The 16,698-nt window shown below is 42.0% G+C and overlaps 2 protein-coding genes across 2 annotated transcripts; both read right to left on the reverse strand.

The window, feature by feature from the left end:
* Positions 1-2,236: 2,236 nt before the first annotated feature.
* Positions 2,237-3,903, reverse strand: LOC108025977 (serine protease grass). Its single transcript, XM_017096669.2, has 4 exons — positions 3,671-3,903; positions 3,567-3,612; positions 3,328-3,503; positions 2,237-3,260 (listed from the first exon to the last, which is right to left on the reverse strand). The coding sequence occupies exons 1-4, from the start codon at positions 3,882-3,884 to the stop codon at positions 2,848-2,850; spliced, it is 849 nt and encodes a 282-aa protein (XP_016952158.1). The 5' UTR covers positions 3,885-3,903; the 3' UTR covers positions 2,237-2,847.
* Positions 3,904-4,121: 218 nt separating this feature from the next.
* On the reverse strand, positions 4,122-5,215 carry LOC108025976 (serine protease grass). The gene is made up of 4 exons (XM_017096668.3): positions 5,005-5,215; positions 4,899-4,944; positions 4,672-4,841; positions 4,122-4,624 (listed from the first exon to the last, which is right to left on the reverse strand). The coding sequence occupies exons 1-4, from the start codon at positions 5,213-5,215 to the stop codon at positions 4,218-4,220; spliced, it is 834 nt and encodes a 277-aa protein (XP_016952157.1). The 3' UTR covers positions 4,122-4,217.
* Between the last annotated feature and the right edge of the window lie 11,483 nt (positions 5,216-16,698).

The raw sequence follows: 16,698 nt of genomic DNA on the forward strand, positions 1-16,698 counted from the left end.
CTGCTTTTGCATACAAATACGATTCTAAATATCAAAATACATCTTCGTGTGTAGAGGAGCACATTTTTAATGACACTTGTCGGGGAATGCGTTTCACTCAAATCAAAAACACAATTTGTGCATTTTTCTCTAAATGATTTCGTTGCCGGGCCATATCTTTATTGGATAATGTATTTATATATTTGGTATATGTGGTTATACAATTTTAATTTCTTTTCATAAGAAAACTGCCCATAAAAGTCGACTGAGGGGCCCATAAAATGGAAAGATCAGACCCGGTGACTTGTTGTGGCCAAAAGGTGTGAATTTCCCGAGCATTTCACCCGGCTCAAGGAGCAAAGGCAAACGAAATGTGTAATAAAAAGTTCCTAAAATTAAATGTTTCGATTCAACCATATCCAGGGGACTTTATGAGTTGGCAATTTGATTTGTATCATCAGACGTTTTTTATGGGAATTTTTTCCTAAAAGGAAATCTCTTCTCCTTTCTCCCTTTTTTTTCTCATATGCTCCTCAAGTGATGCCAAAATATTAGTTGCTGCCTCTTGAGCAATTTCACGAAACGAATTGTAATCATTGAATTGTATCTAAACAGACGCAAGACGAAGGATCTTCGGTTGCGGTTACTTCAAAGCCCTCATAGAGATCCAGAGATCGCAGGTTTCTGCCTCCCGGCATGTGGCAAGCAGATGAGAACCTCAAGATGAACCTTCAGCTGAACCTGCCCAACCTAATGAAGCCATTAGCAGCGCCTTATCGCAGTGCTCGAGGATCCTTGAAACGAAGACGTACGCAACGAGACGAGGCACAAAAGGTCCGTCTAAGTATTGTCTTTGTCTTTGCCTGAATTCGCCCTTTGTTGCGGGGCAACTAATACGCCTAAATTAGATCGAGATCGGAATCGAGGTGAGCCAAAGGCTCGGGGTGCCTGTGTGGCAGCTGTTGTTCAGGGCCCTCCTCCTCCGACTCGCCAGTAGGTGTATCCTGACTCTTGTGGCCACTGGCCGGCCATTAACTTCACTTTCGATGAATTCATTTTACTTTTTTTGGCAACACAAATCATGCTGAATAGCACCTGATCCAGAGGGCTCATTAGGTAATTATTGATTGAAAGATGCACAAGTCGGATTCCATTATCCAGGCTAAAGGGAAATTTCTTAAGAATCGTGTGATTTATTTTATATTATATGTTATTTTATTGAGCATTAAATATATTTCTATTTAATACAATTTATTTATATATATTTTCAGAGCCCTATTTACAATTTCCTTTTCCTATTGGTTAATGATAAAGAAAGCTGATGACTTTCATTTTATACGACATTCTTGTTCTCAAGAACATAGTCATAAGTCAGCTTCCATATGCTGGTCTAACCGCGGATATAAATTACATGGAAAATATTCGCCGCTCTACAAATATTGCGGCACTTAAGCGCAAATGCTGCCACCCACCGTTTTCCCCCGCCTGCACCACTTGCTCCAGCACCACCCCCTGCTGCACCACCCACGCGCCACCAATGTCGCAACACTTTCCAGACAATTGCAATAGCGAGTGCAACAAGCGTCGCAAAAGTTGCAGCCTCCCGCGCATCCCTCGCATGTTTTATTACTTCCGCGCACTTTCGCTTCGGCAGAATGTGGCATGCAGTATGTGTGTGGGAAAGTTCTCAGTGCGTTTAGCAGTTGGTTAGCGAAGTACCAAGAGATCCTGGAGGACGAGGAGTACGAGAAGTGCCAGCAGAGGGCTCTGCCCATAGGAGTAGAAAGTAAGCTTCCTTCATCCTCTGTTGTCTCTGCCGTTGTTGCCACATTTTGGCGGTGGCGGCGAATGGTTTCCTGTCGGAGATGCGTTGCCACATGTGTATGAGTGCACTGAGAGAAATCACTCAAGGGGCAAGGAAAAGAAAACCAGAATTATATTAGTACCAGCTAAGAAATTTATTGAATATACTATAGATTGAGTTTGTCACTCACATCTTTTTAAAATTAAAAAAAAATCACTTAAATAAGAAAGAGACTGACACATTTCTATTTGCAAAAGTTTATCAAAAATTGTTATTCTTTCTTCCTCTGTATAAGGACACATGTGGCATTGCAAAAAAAAAGTTAAGCCTGGAGATGCAGAATCCTTGCCAGGATACTCCGCCCAGACACTGGCAACTGTTCACTTTCGCTGTCCTCCGAGTTCCCCTGCCATTTCCCCCATCCCCAACGCTTTTTTCATATTTTTCCCTTTTGTCATTAAAGTTTTACCGCGGCATCTGTCACAGCTTTAAAGCCAGCTAAATTTTAATTGCCTTGCAAATTTACGGGTAGCATCAGCAGCGGAAACAGTCGCAGCACACTTACAAAAAACTGGAGCAAATGTAGATACTACTCCTTTTTTTACACACTTTTATTTCCTCCTTTTTTGCGTTTTTTTTTGCCCCTTTATTGCTGGCTTCTCTTTTTTACAGCCCACTTGCAGGCTTGTGGCCTCGTTTTGGCCACAGCTCCTCCGCCGTATATCAAGAATTAATTAGCGTAATGCATTCACTCCCGGACATTCAAAGGGGAGGACTTCTTTTATATGGCCCACTGATCGTGAAAAGTGTTTACTGCCAACTCGAGTTTTTCCGCACATTTCCTTAGCTTAAAAAAGGAAGTTTCGCATTAAATATGCATGGCAAGCATTTGCATGATGACAATGCCAGGGCGGCCAGCGATTTGCTGGGAAAGTTTAAATTACACAAAATTCTGGAGAGCCAACGTTAGATATAGAAGTGGAGCTTTAAATATAGTTCCAACCCAGCACAAATATATATTACATTTTTTCTTCAAGTAGATAAGAACATTGAGTTGAAACTGTTTAAGGATAGCTGCGATGGTAGTTATGCACGGCAAGGATCCAGTCGACATAGCTGAGGACATCCGTGAAAGCACTGGCCTTGGAGCACTGGGTGTTGGTGAAACTGGCGATTCCAATTTGGATGAACCGCTGGGAGTTTTGAAACGGAACCATTGCACCCACTGGACCGCCGGAATCACCATTGCAAAGATTGCTATCCCAATTTCCCGCGCAAAACATGGTACTCGTAAGAGCTCGATAGATGAAACGCTGGCAGATCTCCGGTTGCTGACGTGCCAAGTCCACAGTCATGAGCTTTCCACTATCACCATCAGACTCCGTTTTACCCCATCCTGTGCCGGTCACCGGATCTATGGAGTTGATGTAGTTCCTCCACCTGGTGTCCCAAACAATGCAGATGGGCCTGATGTTATCTGTGCATGATATACATATTATATTAAAGGAACTTTTAGGATTTAGATTATTCTTAGTGAAGCCAACCTGTGTACTCCACTCTCCTGATTAGTCGCAGGATGGCAATGTCGTTGGCCATCGTTTCTGGATCGAAAAGACGGTGCCGAAAGCCCCGCTCCACTCTAGCTTCCGTTCGAAAGGTGCAGTAACTCCCATGGCACGTTTCATATTCTTCTCTATCATACTCTCCCAAACGAGCAATTCTTCAGAAACAAAGTGAGAGTCAGATACAAATGCTATTATAAATAATTTGTGGCATGACTTACAGTTGGGTATTGGGGAGAAAGCAATGAGCTGCAGTCAGAACCAGACCTGCAATTAGCCATAGAACATTACAAACTGCTTGGCTCTTGTGTTTTATTTTACTAACGGTGGGTAATTAGAGTTCCGCCGCAAACGAATCTTCCTGTCGTCGAGTGCAGGAAAGCCATCCAAGGACTCGATGTCAATCCAGCGATCGTTCCGTTCTTGATGCGGGCACCAATGGGATTGGGAGCACGAATGCCACACGCCATGTCGATGAACTGAGCGGATCCCAGTAGAGGAAGAAGTAGGCACGTAAACCCGACCACCACGGTATTCATTTTGCGACTGGTGGTTCAACTGTGGGATCTTGGGTTTAACAGCCGTCATGAGGCGGGCTTATCAGGCTCTTTCTTATGAGGAACTTATTTATTCACGGGAAAATGCATTTATTTTTCAGACTTATCAGGAATTAATTATATTTAATTCATTCTGGATTATCTGGAATTGGTTAAAACCATAAATACATGCATGGGAATTCTAAGAATACCTTTTAAGGAGGGCAGTTTAACTAAATGTTTTCTCTTCTGAAACCAATTAATATATAAAAGGAATATATTTAAGAAATTTTCAAGATAGTGTTAGATACTCGGAGTCGAATATTGGAAAAGCCATCACGTTCCATAGACATCCACCACCATCTCGATCCACCCGGAGTAGGTGCTCAAGTCCGTATAGACACTGGGAGCCCGGCATTCTTTGTCCCCAAAGCTCGTTAGCCCGTATTGGACATACTTCGGTTCCCCGTAGTAGTTCACAATACCTCCTAGAGGTCCTCCTGAGTCGCCACTGCAGGTGTTGGTCTCGCTATCCCCGCCACAGATCTGGTTTAGTCCCACGGGAACATTATAGAGTTCGCTGCAGAGGTGCCGGTTCATCACAACGATGCTGGCCTCCTGGAGAGCTGAGGCTTCAGATCGCTCCTCGGTGAGTCCCCAACCGGTGGCCGTGAGCGACATGCCATCCTCCACTAATCTTTGCATCGCAGGATCCAGGATAATGCAGATCGGCCTAATGTGAACTTTAAATAAATTGTAGTTAAGATTGTATGTACAGAAGATAACCCACCTTTGTATTCCACAAATCTGGCCAGTCGCAGCATTCCGATATCGTTCAAATAGATCGTGGGGGTGAAGTATTTATGTCGAAAGGCACGGTCAACTTCGTAGTCCTCGGCTGGAATTTGGCACATCGAGGAGTCACTGGATCTTAGACTCATTCCTCCCAGGCGAACTGTCCTGCAGGAGGGAATAATCAACTCCAACCTATGAATAAAATATACTTGGAGTACTTACAATTTTGAAGATGAATCTAGGCAATGGGCGGCTGTCAGGACAAACTCTAGAAAGATTTTAAATGAAGTGTTATATTATCTATGAATCTAATTATACGAGTACTAACGTCGATTGATGAGCGTTCCGCCACAGAGGAACTGCGATTCGTGGTGCAGATAGGCCATCCATGGATGGGAAGCGATCTGAACGTTCCTGCCTCCGATAATTCTCGTGCGGTACGTGGCGACATCAGCGCGTATTCCGCAATTTTGCTCTAAAAGCCTAGCTGATGCCGACTGGCAAAATGTCAGAAAGAAAACGATCACTGCTGATCTCATCGCGAGCTGAGAATTAAATGGAACGTACTGAGGTCTGGGCTAATCGAGCGACTTTATTAACACATATCAAGAAGAAGCTTATCAACCGAAAGATCCCAACGCAAATCTTGCTTACAGCTGCTCGAAAAAATACAATTACTAAGAAAATTTGCCGAAATGGTATTTAAAGAGTAAAAAAAGGAGTACCTTATTAAAAATATTTGTTAGTTACCTTTTCCATTTTTAGCTGGATAATTGAAAACATGTTTTTAGACGGAAAAGCGATGTTTATCTTTAACCTTTTTTTATGTAACTTGATCAAAAAAAAGACGAAACATATATGGTGATGGTGAACTGTTTTGAACAGCCAACAAGCTAGGTAAAGAAACCCAGTCATTTTCTGGATGATTCTAAAAACTTAAAATTTTAGCAAATTTTTATTTTCCTATAAGAGGGTAGCACCATCTTTTTTTTGCGAAAATTTGACACAAAATAACTTTTTTAGGTGTGAATGCCAATTGGTTCAAAATTTTGTTACGAGTTCAACAAGGTATGACATTCCATATTTGGACCATTACTTTTCTTGATTCGCCCAAAATACTGATTATATTGGGTGGAAAGTTGCAACTTAAGTTTTTGGCAAAAAAGCAATAGTTTTCTTTGACCTCTTTTTGTGTAATTTGGTCAAAAATAGTCCAAAACCTAAAAGATGAAGTGTTTTGAACAGCTAATAAGCTTGGTAAATAAAAGCAGTCATTTCCTGGATGATTTTTAAAAATTAAAATTTTTGCAAATTTTGACTTTTTCTACAAGGGGTAGCATCGTCAATTTTTTTCGAAAATTTGTTCAGAAATAAATTTTTTAGCTGTGAATGCCAATTGACTGGCAATTTTATTACGAGTTCAACAAGGTATGACATTCAATATTTGGACAATTACTTTTCTTATTTCGGCCAAAATACTGATTTTTTTGGTTAAAAATTTCAACTTCAGTTTTTGGCAAAAAAGCAATAGTTTTCTTTGATCTCTTTTTGTGTAACTTGGTCAAAAATAGTCCAAAACCTAAAAGATAAACTGTTTCGAACAGCTAATAAGGTGGGTAAATAAACGGTGGGATTTCCTGGCTGATTTTTAAAAATTAAAATTTTTGCAAATTTTGACTTTTTCTACAAGGGGTAGCATCGTCAATTTTTTTCGAAAATTTGTTCAGAAATAAATTTTTTAGCTGTGAATGCCAATTGACTGGCAATTTTATTACGAGTTCAACAAGGTATGACATTCAATATTTGGACAATTACTTTTCTTATTTCGGCCAAAATACTGATTTTTTTGGTTAAAAATTTCAACTTCAGTTTTTGGCAAAAAAGCAATAGTTTTCTTTGATCTCTTTTTGTGTAACTTGGTCAAAAATAGTCCAAAACCTAAAAGATAAACTGTTTCGAACAGCTAATAAGGTGGGTAAATAAACGGTGGGATTTCCTGGCTGATTTTTAAAAATTAAAATTTTTGCAAATTTTGACTTTTTCTACAAGGGGTAGCATCGTCAATTTTTTTCGAAAATTTGTCCAAAAATAAATTTTTTAGCTGTGAATGCCAATTGGTTGGGAATTTGATTACGAGTTCAACAAGGTATGACATTCAATATTTGGACAATTACTTTTCTTATTTCGGCCAAAATACTGATTTTTTTGGTTTAAAATTGCAATTTCAGTTTTTTTGCAAAAAAGGTTTATTTTTTTTTGACCGTTTTTTGTGTAACTTGGGCAAAAATAGTCCGAAACCGAAAGAAGCAGTGGACAGCTTACAAGCTTATTGCTCTTAGCCAGCATTCTTTGGCCTCTGAGTTGACTGCAGTTGAGTTGGCTTAATTAAATTTGAAGCAAATTAAATGTCCCCTTTTGCCTTTAACCCGTTTTGCCCTGTCGTTCAAGACCACGCCCACGAAGCCAAAAACGTGGCTGTTGACAGGCGACGATGGCGCTGACGATGATGATGATGTCCTCGGTTCGAGCCAGGTGCAATGAGTAGGGTAGGCGGCTGGGGGCAGGACACTATCGCCATTTTGTTGTCAGCTGCTCCTGGCAGGCGACATCAGCAGAAAGTCCTCGAAAAGCAGGAAGGCGACAGCAAAATGCATGCCAAATTAAACAGCAAATGCAGCAGGCCAAAAGGAGCTCTCGCCACTATGGGCAAAAAAAGGTGAGGGTCCGAAAACCCGAAAAGCCAAAAAAGCATTCGACCAACCCGACCGAGCCAAGCCAACAAACAAACAAACAAGCGAGTGCAGTGTGAAATTTTAATGCACAAAATTGCATGTGTGTTTGCGGCCATTGTTGTTGCTGCTGGCGTTTCCCTTCAGCTTTTGGCCAGCCAACAAACAGCAACAACACAAATTACTGGCCACGTCAACACACGGAGAAAAAAGAGTGAGGCGAAATGAAACTGCTGCTGTCAGTCTGCGGCAGCAGCAAAATCAGCTCCAGGCCATGCAAAATACATCAGCCACGAATTAAAACAAGCCGGAAAGTTTGTTTTTGGCCAACTGAAGTTTATATACCCTTGTTGGAAGACCAAACAGTTTGGGATCTTTAAAAGTATTATATAATCAAAGGTTGTTTTTATAGAGCATAGAATATTATATGATTAACCAAAAAGTTAGAACAGGCTCATTTGTTTATAATGGTTAAGAACGTCTTTAATCTTAAAGTTCCAAAAATACTTTTATAATCTTTATAATTTTATGTGTATGTAAAGTCGTATAATTCTTTGAACTATCAGTAAATATTTTATTAACAATTTTTAAAAGAGAAATAGGAAACTTAAATTATATGGTATAATATGTCACTTTAAAATGGTATTTTATTAGATAATCCCAAGCGAAATATCTATGAAGATAGCTTAAGTAATGTTAAATTTACCTTTCCCAAAGGCAGTTTTTGGTAAGTAAACTTCTTTTATTCAGTATAGTATCTCAAATCTCGATGAATATACCCAACTTTAAAAAGAGTATGAGAAAGGGCTAAAACATGGTAACTGCAATTCATTGGCCATGAAGTTTTCCACCTGTCGACAATGCGTTGATTGCTCCCGCTCCTCGGAGGCAGCAAAAATCGGACAACTTGAAGTCCGAGCTGAAGTTGGTTATGTGTTGCTGTTGCAGTTGCAATTCCCAGACGCTGATTGTTGCCATTTGCCGGCGATCGGAGAGCGATAAGTTGGAAAGAGACGGAGCCAGCTGAAGAGAAAGAGACGGAGACACGAAGCTTCCCCTAGAAGTCACCGAAGCGTGGCCATAAACAATGACTGGGGACCCTTCTAGTTGGTTTATTGCATTCATTTAGCGCATTCCCAAACAGAACTGGCTGCCAGTGTGTGACTGGGCTGTTTTATAAGCTCCATAGGCAGGGGCTGCTTTGGCAGTTTTAGCTGTTTTATGGCCCTGCCACACGCCATCTTGGCAAAACGCCGGCCTGCACTTCTCCCGCCATTGTTGGCAATCATTGAGGCGTTAAGGGAAAACATGGAAATTGCATGCGAAAGTCAATCAGCCAAACAAAACATGGCCCAAAGTTGACAAAGGAGTGGTGGTATTTTAAACACCCTGGGAAGCCAAAGATGATAGGGGAATAGATTTAATTGAAAGTAGTTAAGATTTCCAATTGTATAATCTTGAATTGTTTCAAAACCTTATATGGTTTGCCTAAAAGAAGTAAGATGTAAGAGTACTTTTCTTTGGGAATTCTCTCTGAAACTTGTATCAACATTGCCTTAGTAACGAAAAAATCTTTTAATTTGCCTATAGTTTTTAATTTACAAAAGCAAACTGTAAAGAAGCATTGCCTAACCCAACAATTAAAACGAAAATGCTTTGAAAATAACAATTCCGATGACCACCCATTGGCAACTCTTTGTTTTGAAAGCACCCAACCATTTCTTTGTTTGTTTTGCAGAGTGGAGGAAAACTCATGCATGCCATAGCCTGATTATAAACATTATGGACTCTCCAGCTCGGGCAGTTTCCTCTGGAAAATCTCCTTCTGGAAGATTTCAGAAATTGCACACAAATGAAGGAGAAGCTTTATGCCAGGAGAGGTGTTCGACTCGTTTGTTTGCAGGTCGATGCATTTTAATGATGTGCCGGCCACGGGGCCCCACAAATATAATTTCATTTTTGCATTTCTGCAACTTTCGCAAACTGCAGACTGCAGACTGCTGACTGCAAATTGATTGCCGGCCAACAAAAGGGCAGAAACTGAACTGCAGCACTCACGCAACGCATGGCAACAATTGCAGTCGGTTTAATGAGCTCAAAAATGCGCGCAACAATGAAGAGCTGGCCGGGCTCGAAACCAAGGGCAATTTCCCAATGGCCAACCAACCCCGGACGACCCACCCCCCAACCCCACTGATGCAACTCCCCTTTTCGCCCACTTAAGCCGCTGCATTCGTGTAATTAAATGCAATTTTATTGCCACGATCGGCGGGTACAAAAAAACAAAAAAGAACACAAAAAGGTGGGCCATAAAAGCGAGCCGGCCAGCGAGGGCCACAAAAAGTGTTGAAAGTACTGCTAACGGCGCTGCAAACTTGATTTATGCGGCACAAAGGAGCTCGGCTAACGTGGCTAACACAGCGCCCCCTGGCGGACAAAGACTGCCACTTCCGTCGGCCAAGAAAACAATGAGCGGCGTAATTAATTTCTATGTAAACAATTTATCCAGTGCATTCCGTAGGCATCTTAAAACAGTGCTGTTTACTCCTCTGGAAAATCAACCAGTGTTGGTTAATGATAAAAATCTTCAAAGAAGTGTTGGAAGGTCGCATAATATTTGTATTGTAACGAAATATATTTAAAAGAATTAGGCATTTTATTTTATTCATATATCAATCTTCGGCAAATGTAAACTTTTAAAATGGCTTAGAAGTTTTTAAAAAAGCCACTTTGAAAACTTTTCGAATTAAGCCATCTTTTACCAGCATTTAACCTCCACTTTGGCCCGCGCTCCGCTGACCAACACTTACTTATAATCGAATTGGGCAAATAAATCCAAACCGGAAAAGCACCCAAAGCCATCAGCATTATCTACTCTAATTAAGATTGCCGAAAAACTCAGTTTGCCAAGCACTCTTCTTCGGGGCAACCAGAAGTGCATTTTGGGGTTACAGCTACGTGCTCATCAGCATAATCAAGTGGGCGGATGGGTGAGAAGTGGGTCGAGCGACCCACCAAGTTCGGTTCCAAAGTGGAAGTGGAAGTAAAACTTAACTGCAATTTGAAAGAGATTACAATTATTTGATTGCACTTGAGGGCTCCAAGCAGAGCGGCGAACTTAGCCGAGGCCAAAAGTATTTTGCGACTCATAAATTTTGAATGCCAAATGCCGGAGATAAAGCTTATAGAGCTTATCGCGATTGAGGAACAATACTCGGGGATACGCCGAATGAATCAGAGTTCCAAGGAGCTGAGTCACGGGCACAATGAATGGTTCCGCTTGTCCCATCGCGATCTTTTCGCCAGCGCAAACAAACCGATGGCAAGTCTCAGGGCCCTGACAGTTGTTCATAAATTAAGACATCCCACAATAAATAAGCCAAACAGTGAAATCCCCGAGAGATGCACACGTGTCTGCGCTCGGCGGAGGGGCAGGAGCTCTTCAAAGAGTTTGTCAAGCGGCAAGAGTCTGCGGCTAATTATGCGATGCCTGGCGGGGATTCCCCCTGCTCCACTGCCCTTTCCCGCATGAAGATCTCTGCTCAGACAGCAACTGCAATTGCATTTTGCCGGCACAAAAGACGGAAAAGAAATGCCAAAAAGCCGAATGACATGTGAAAATATGCAAATATCAAAAGTGAATGAATGGGTCTGGGAGCGGTCTGGTCCGGTCTACTTCTGCTGGTCTGGTCGGGCCTGGCCTGGCCTGGTCTGGCATGGTATGGTGTATAGTAGTTCAGTTCCCAGTTCCGTTGGCTCACTCATTAAATATAATGGACCCGGTCGCAAGACGAGACCCAGCGTCGTCACCATGCGCTTTAATTATGATGTCGAAATTCGCATTAATTGCCACAGAAACGACGAGTTCCGACTGCAGGGCCCAGGACTTCTTATTTGCACTGCGAAAATATTATATAAGAGATATTGGATACTTTCAGACAAATAGAAATCATTTCTGTGTCTTAAAATGGAGGATCATATCATTTTTATATATATGTATTATCATACCTGAAATGTTATTAAATAAATCTTAAGGATTTTGTAAGATTAACGTAAACATTATTCTAAAAATCATACATATTTATTGTTTAAATTTGAGTGAAGTACTTCTTTAATTGGAATTTTTCCCAAGTGCACCACTGCACTTTAAAGAAGACCATGGCGCAAAAAGTTCCCTAGTTCCCGTCGGCACTTTTGACAGCAGTTTATATAATTTTGACAAGCGTTTAAATGCCTGCCAGACGACCGTCGACAGTTGTCAACTGATATTGTGGGTTGTGCACTGCGACTTGATTTCACATTCAGATTACGTTGCTGTTAATAAGGGGGGTTATATGGTGTGGCATATGGAATATGAAATATGGTAGCGAACTGGGGTTGGGGCCAGCTGATGTCGCCATCTCTGTTTTGATGTGCCTTAATGCATTCGGACAGCACGCGATTTAAATTGCCCCGGCAAGCACTTAATTATTTGCAAATGTGAGAATGAGAATCCCTTCAAAGCCGTTGCGGTGTGGTTAAGTGGAGGTTCGGGGGGCAATACGGTGAAAAACGATACAGCGGCGAATCAAAGGATGTTCTGGAGGCTGGGGTTAATGCATAGGGAACTAGGAAGGGAAGAAGATACACAGGTGTGTCATAAATATGAATTATTAAAAGCCAAAATAATTCAAGGAACTTATAGAAATGTATTTTTAATAAAAAGACGACGTGTATCTTAAAAGATAAACTTACTTTAAGTACTTATCGTATTCCCCAGATTTAAACTGAATTTTTATCTAGTTTCTTTCGAAGCAAAGAAAATTCTCTAGGAAAAACAAATGTATTGTATCTCAAGCAAAACAATACTCCCCTACCATCCCACTCTGCAAGAAGAATAATTAAGTAATTGCATTGGCAAATGGGTTGCCAATCACGGCGAAATCTCTCCTCCTCAATGCGGCATCAGTGGCATCTGCTGGTCGGGGCAACAGATTTGATTTATGTTAAAGCTTTTATTAAAATTTCACTTCCCACACCGCTTAGCAGCTGATTAACAGCCGAAGGGAAGCCAGACGTGCGTGATGCCAAACAAAGGACGCCAGTGGTACGATGATGGAGCCCGGATTAACTGGGATCCCGGGCGAAGGACTGGGAGATCGGCGGCGAGTTCCTTTAATTAAAATAGACAAATGGCGCACGATTGGGCACTCGATGATGGGTCGCCACCCCCTCGATGGCGCAGCTGTTGCCTAATTTATGAAAAATTCACAAAACGAACTTATCAATCATAATGCTTGAGCTCTCCAACTGGCTGCTGGCGCGGCGGACGAAGAAGTATCTGCCACATTGTTGCCGTCTCTGGTATCCTTGGGATGCCGAGCACGTGCCTCGCTGCCGGCCAGGAGAGAAGTGGAGACAAGCTGAGAGGAGGGGAGGCGGCTTGGAGAAGCCACTCCAGCGGCCAAGCTCTCGGCGAGAATTCAATAGAAAAATTGCACAAACCTTTGCGACCATTTGCAGTTTGCAGTTCTCAAACGTAATTGTGGGCGCCCCGTTTGGGTTTATTTTTCGGGTACCCAGGGGCAGGGAGGCCGGGGCGCTGCCAGGGGCCCACTTTCTGGACCGTGATGAAGATGAAGATAATGCGGCGGATGCTTTACTGTAGCCAATTTGGCTGGCAGCCGCTCAGCGATGACACGCCGTACGTGACCTGTTCGTCAAATGCAGCCGGAGACAAAGTGCAGGAAGAGGAAGCCTTTTGATCAGCTTTAAACTTTTCGGTCAAGTCATTTGGGTTGGCTTGACAATTGCAGACAAATATTGATGAACGCTTACACAGTCCAAGGAAACTAATCTATCTAGAACTGAAAAGTTAAAATGATATATATAATTTTCCTACTTTCTACATAGCTTTGCCCACATCAAAGCAAATTACTCCCCAAGCAAATCTCACTAATTGTCTTAGTTTGCCACTGGCAGCATAATTAGTCACAATCACTAATTTTTAAAAAGGAAAACCTCACAAAATTCAATTTCCAATGAAATTCGTCTCCCGAAAAGGCAGCCCCAAGGAAGGAAAAAATCAAAAGACAGCCACGCGACCACAAAAACAACTTTTACTTGGCACTTACGCTTCAGCCCGCTCGACTAGTAATGAAAAATTCCGAGAAATTTCAATTATTCAACATTTTTAACGCCAGGCAAATGAGCAGAAGTTGCCTTTTCGCCGCAGCAGAAACCGAACTAATTAAAGACGCGTCCACCTACGAAACCACGAAGCCTGCTCTTGGAAGTTGGTCCCCGTCCTGAGGAATCCGGGAAATCATACAAAGTTATATAGTCATCAACTGCACATCAATCATAGGCCGGCCAACTTGGGCCCTTTGTCTTTTTGGGGAGGACGAGGGGAAAACCAGCGGGAAATGGGGAAATCTGAGGGAGTTTGGCTGGCGGGGGAAAACAAGCGCAAGAAAAGCGTGAAAAATTGTCGAGCATGACGCAGTCTCGAAACGCATCCACATCCCCATCCATTTCCACACATCCATGGGCTGCACTTAGACATTGCTAAATTTGGACCACGACCGAGGAAATCCACGTTTGCCATGTGTAGGCATTTTGCTGATAATTAGCGAGCGGCCCAGCCGAGTGTTTTGTTTGCCGCCCTAATTGATAAACCAAGGAGCCAACTTCGGCTGGGGATGTTGCAACCGCAACTGCAAGTTGCTGCTGCTGCCGGCAGGAATCCCCCTCGCGGACTCGCTCTACCATAAAAATTATCTTAATGGACAATTTAAGAATCACTCATTGTGAATTATGCGCTGCATTTAGCCGCCGAGTAGTCAAAGTCTGGCCACTTGACTCGCGGTATCGAAATCTAGTCGGGGGCCATGTCTGCGGTGCTGAAAGTTTTTCTTTGCCTCGGGAAAGAGTATAATAGGAATATTTGGGTAGGTCTTGGAAGAACATGTATATAAGAATTTCGAAAAATAACAATTTTGAAAAGCACTAACTGTTATTAAATAAAATATCTGCTTATAGTTTAGGTCTAAGTATATTTAAACTTTTTGTGGATACATTAATAAAATTCTATAAATATTGTAAATATAATTATTATAATATATAAAATCTAAATGTAATTGGTCTTAGTATTTTAGGAATCCATAATTGAAGAACTGTTCCCTAGAGAGTTTATAACCCATATACGTATCTTCTATTTCTTAACCAATCCCAAATTTCGAGTGTATTCCAAGTTCTGTAAATCTCCCCAGACCAATCCCACCATTCTTTGTTTTTGATAAACATTTCTCCTCAGCGAGATCTGGAGGATTGTAAATGTTTTGGAAAATCTCCTCGCATACGCAAATGAAAAGCCGATGGCACAGATCCAGCCAGGGATTCTGGGGGAAATATTTGTGGCCGGGCCATGTGTGTGAGAGTGTCTGGGATGGAATTGGGATTGGGCTTGGAGTGGGGATGCGAGATGCAAGTGGGGCGGGGAATATTTCTCATCACTCAATGCTACAGATGCTAAAAACAATCAACAGGCACATTCGTATTATTCAGCCGCCAGGCATGCAAAATTATGGTAGGGCCTGATGGCTCTGTCTCGGCCGTCGCCTCCCATTCCCACTCGCCTCTAATGTTTTTAATGAAATAAAGTTTTCTTGTAGTTTGCTTTTCTTTTTTCTCGGTTCGGTTTGGCTTTCCTTAATGTGAATTTATTGTTCGGGCAAAGAGTTGCGGTCGCTTTTCGTGCTGTGTGGGCACTCAAAAATAAAACCGAGTGAAGTGCGCTGGCTGTGGATGCCGTGGATGCAGTGCAGTGGGCTGGGCTGGGTAGCCCACCTCCATCAGTCCAATCTGGCAAGAGTCAAGCTGCTTATGCGCAGATTTTTGCTTTTGGGCCGGGAGCTGGAGTTGGGGTTTGGGGAAATGCAGATTAATCAAGCGCATGATGCAAGCGCTCAACTTGCTGCTCACTGACTTCACCTAGCCTCGCTGCTCGCTGCTGTCTGCTGCCACTTTGCCAGCTGATTAATGTCTTACATGCGACGTTTTAATACCAATTTTTTATGCATATTCAAAGTGCGGTGCGAAAACCAACTGAAAAATATCTGCGGGCAAAAAACCTGAAGTCCCCGGCAATTCAGCTGGATGTCGTGACATTACATTTCCTGCGTGCTCGACGAGGAGCGGGAGCCAAGTGCAGTGCCAGCTGGATAAAGTGAACTTTTCATTTTGAAAAGCGATCTAAAATGTTAGCTTTATAATCTAAGAGTTAGCTGTAACTAATATTATACTCAAGAATTCGATTCTAAGTTATTATTAATTTCTCAAGTTTATTTATTTATATAAAATGATTATGATAGTGACATTAAAGCAAAATACTACCATTTCAAAATCATGAAATATTCCTTATAGTTTGTACTCCCTGCTCCCTCTTCAAATCCGTTTTGTCATATTCGCAATGTTGCTTGCAACTCCCCAGATTGAAAGGTGTTAATGCCAAAAACTTGCACAAGATTTGTTCGCCGCTAATTTCTGAATATTTATAAAGGCAAAGCCGACAGTGGAGAGACATCTCCAGGCCAGTGGATGACCCCCTTGCCATCCCGCGCCAAGTCGACGAGTAATTGCAGATGAGTTTTGGTTGCGCAGCTCAAAACAACTCGTTGGAAAGCAGTAATTAAAAGGAAATTAGTAAGCCATACCCTCATGCGTATGTGATCTTATCATAAAGGACCCACATGTGCAGTACTTCCTCCTCTAATTGAGGTAACGACTTAATAAGTGAACTGTGCATCTGTACTGGCATTTATTTCGTGCACCTTCCACGCGGGCTAAGCGCATTAAGGTTTTCAAGTTCAGCTCGTTATATCATCGTGTTAAATTGACCAATTCTTGTATAGCCCCGAATTCCCCGTTCTGATTCCAATTTTCTGAGGTGTCATCTCCGTTGCACCTCGTTTGATGATTAAAGTCGTGCGGCAGAGGGTTCGGCTTTGGCTCAGCTCGGAGAAGACCACAAATGATGATTTCGATCACGGATAATTTTGTTTCATGTTTGTATCACTTCCGATTCGAAACGCCTTGAAATGAAGCAACCCTAATTGGCTTGAAAAGATTTCGGCAGAAGGAATGTCTTCAAGCAGATGAGAGAAGGCGCTTTTGTTTCGGCTTGTGTTAATGAGATCAAAGGGTTTGAATAATGGTGGCCATATGAATCAGAGGCTTAGAGGCAAAGATAAAAGGTTCTGGAGTGTTAAATTTAAAGAAGCACATTAGCTTCAGTAAGTTATTATGGTGAATAG

The sequence above is a fragment of the Drosophila biarmipes genome, chromosome 3R (assembly GCF_025231255.1).
Source record: "Drosophila biarmipes strain raj3 chromosome 3R, RU_DBia_V1.1, whole genome shotgun sequence".
Lineage (NCBI taxonomy): Eukaryota > Metazoa > Arthropoda > Insecta > Diptera > Drosophilidae > Drosophila > Drosophila biarmipes.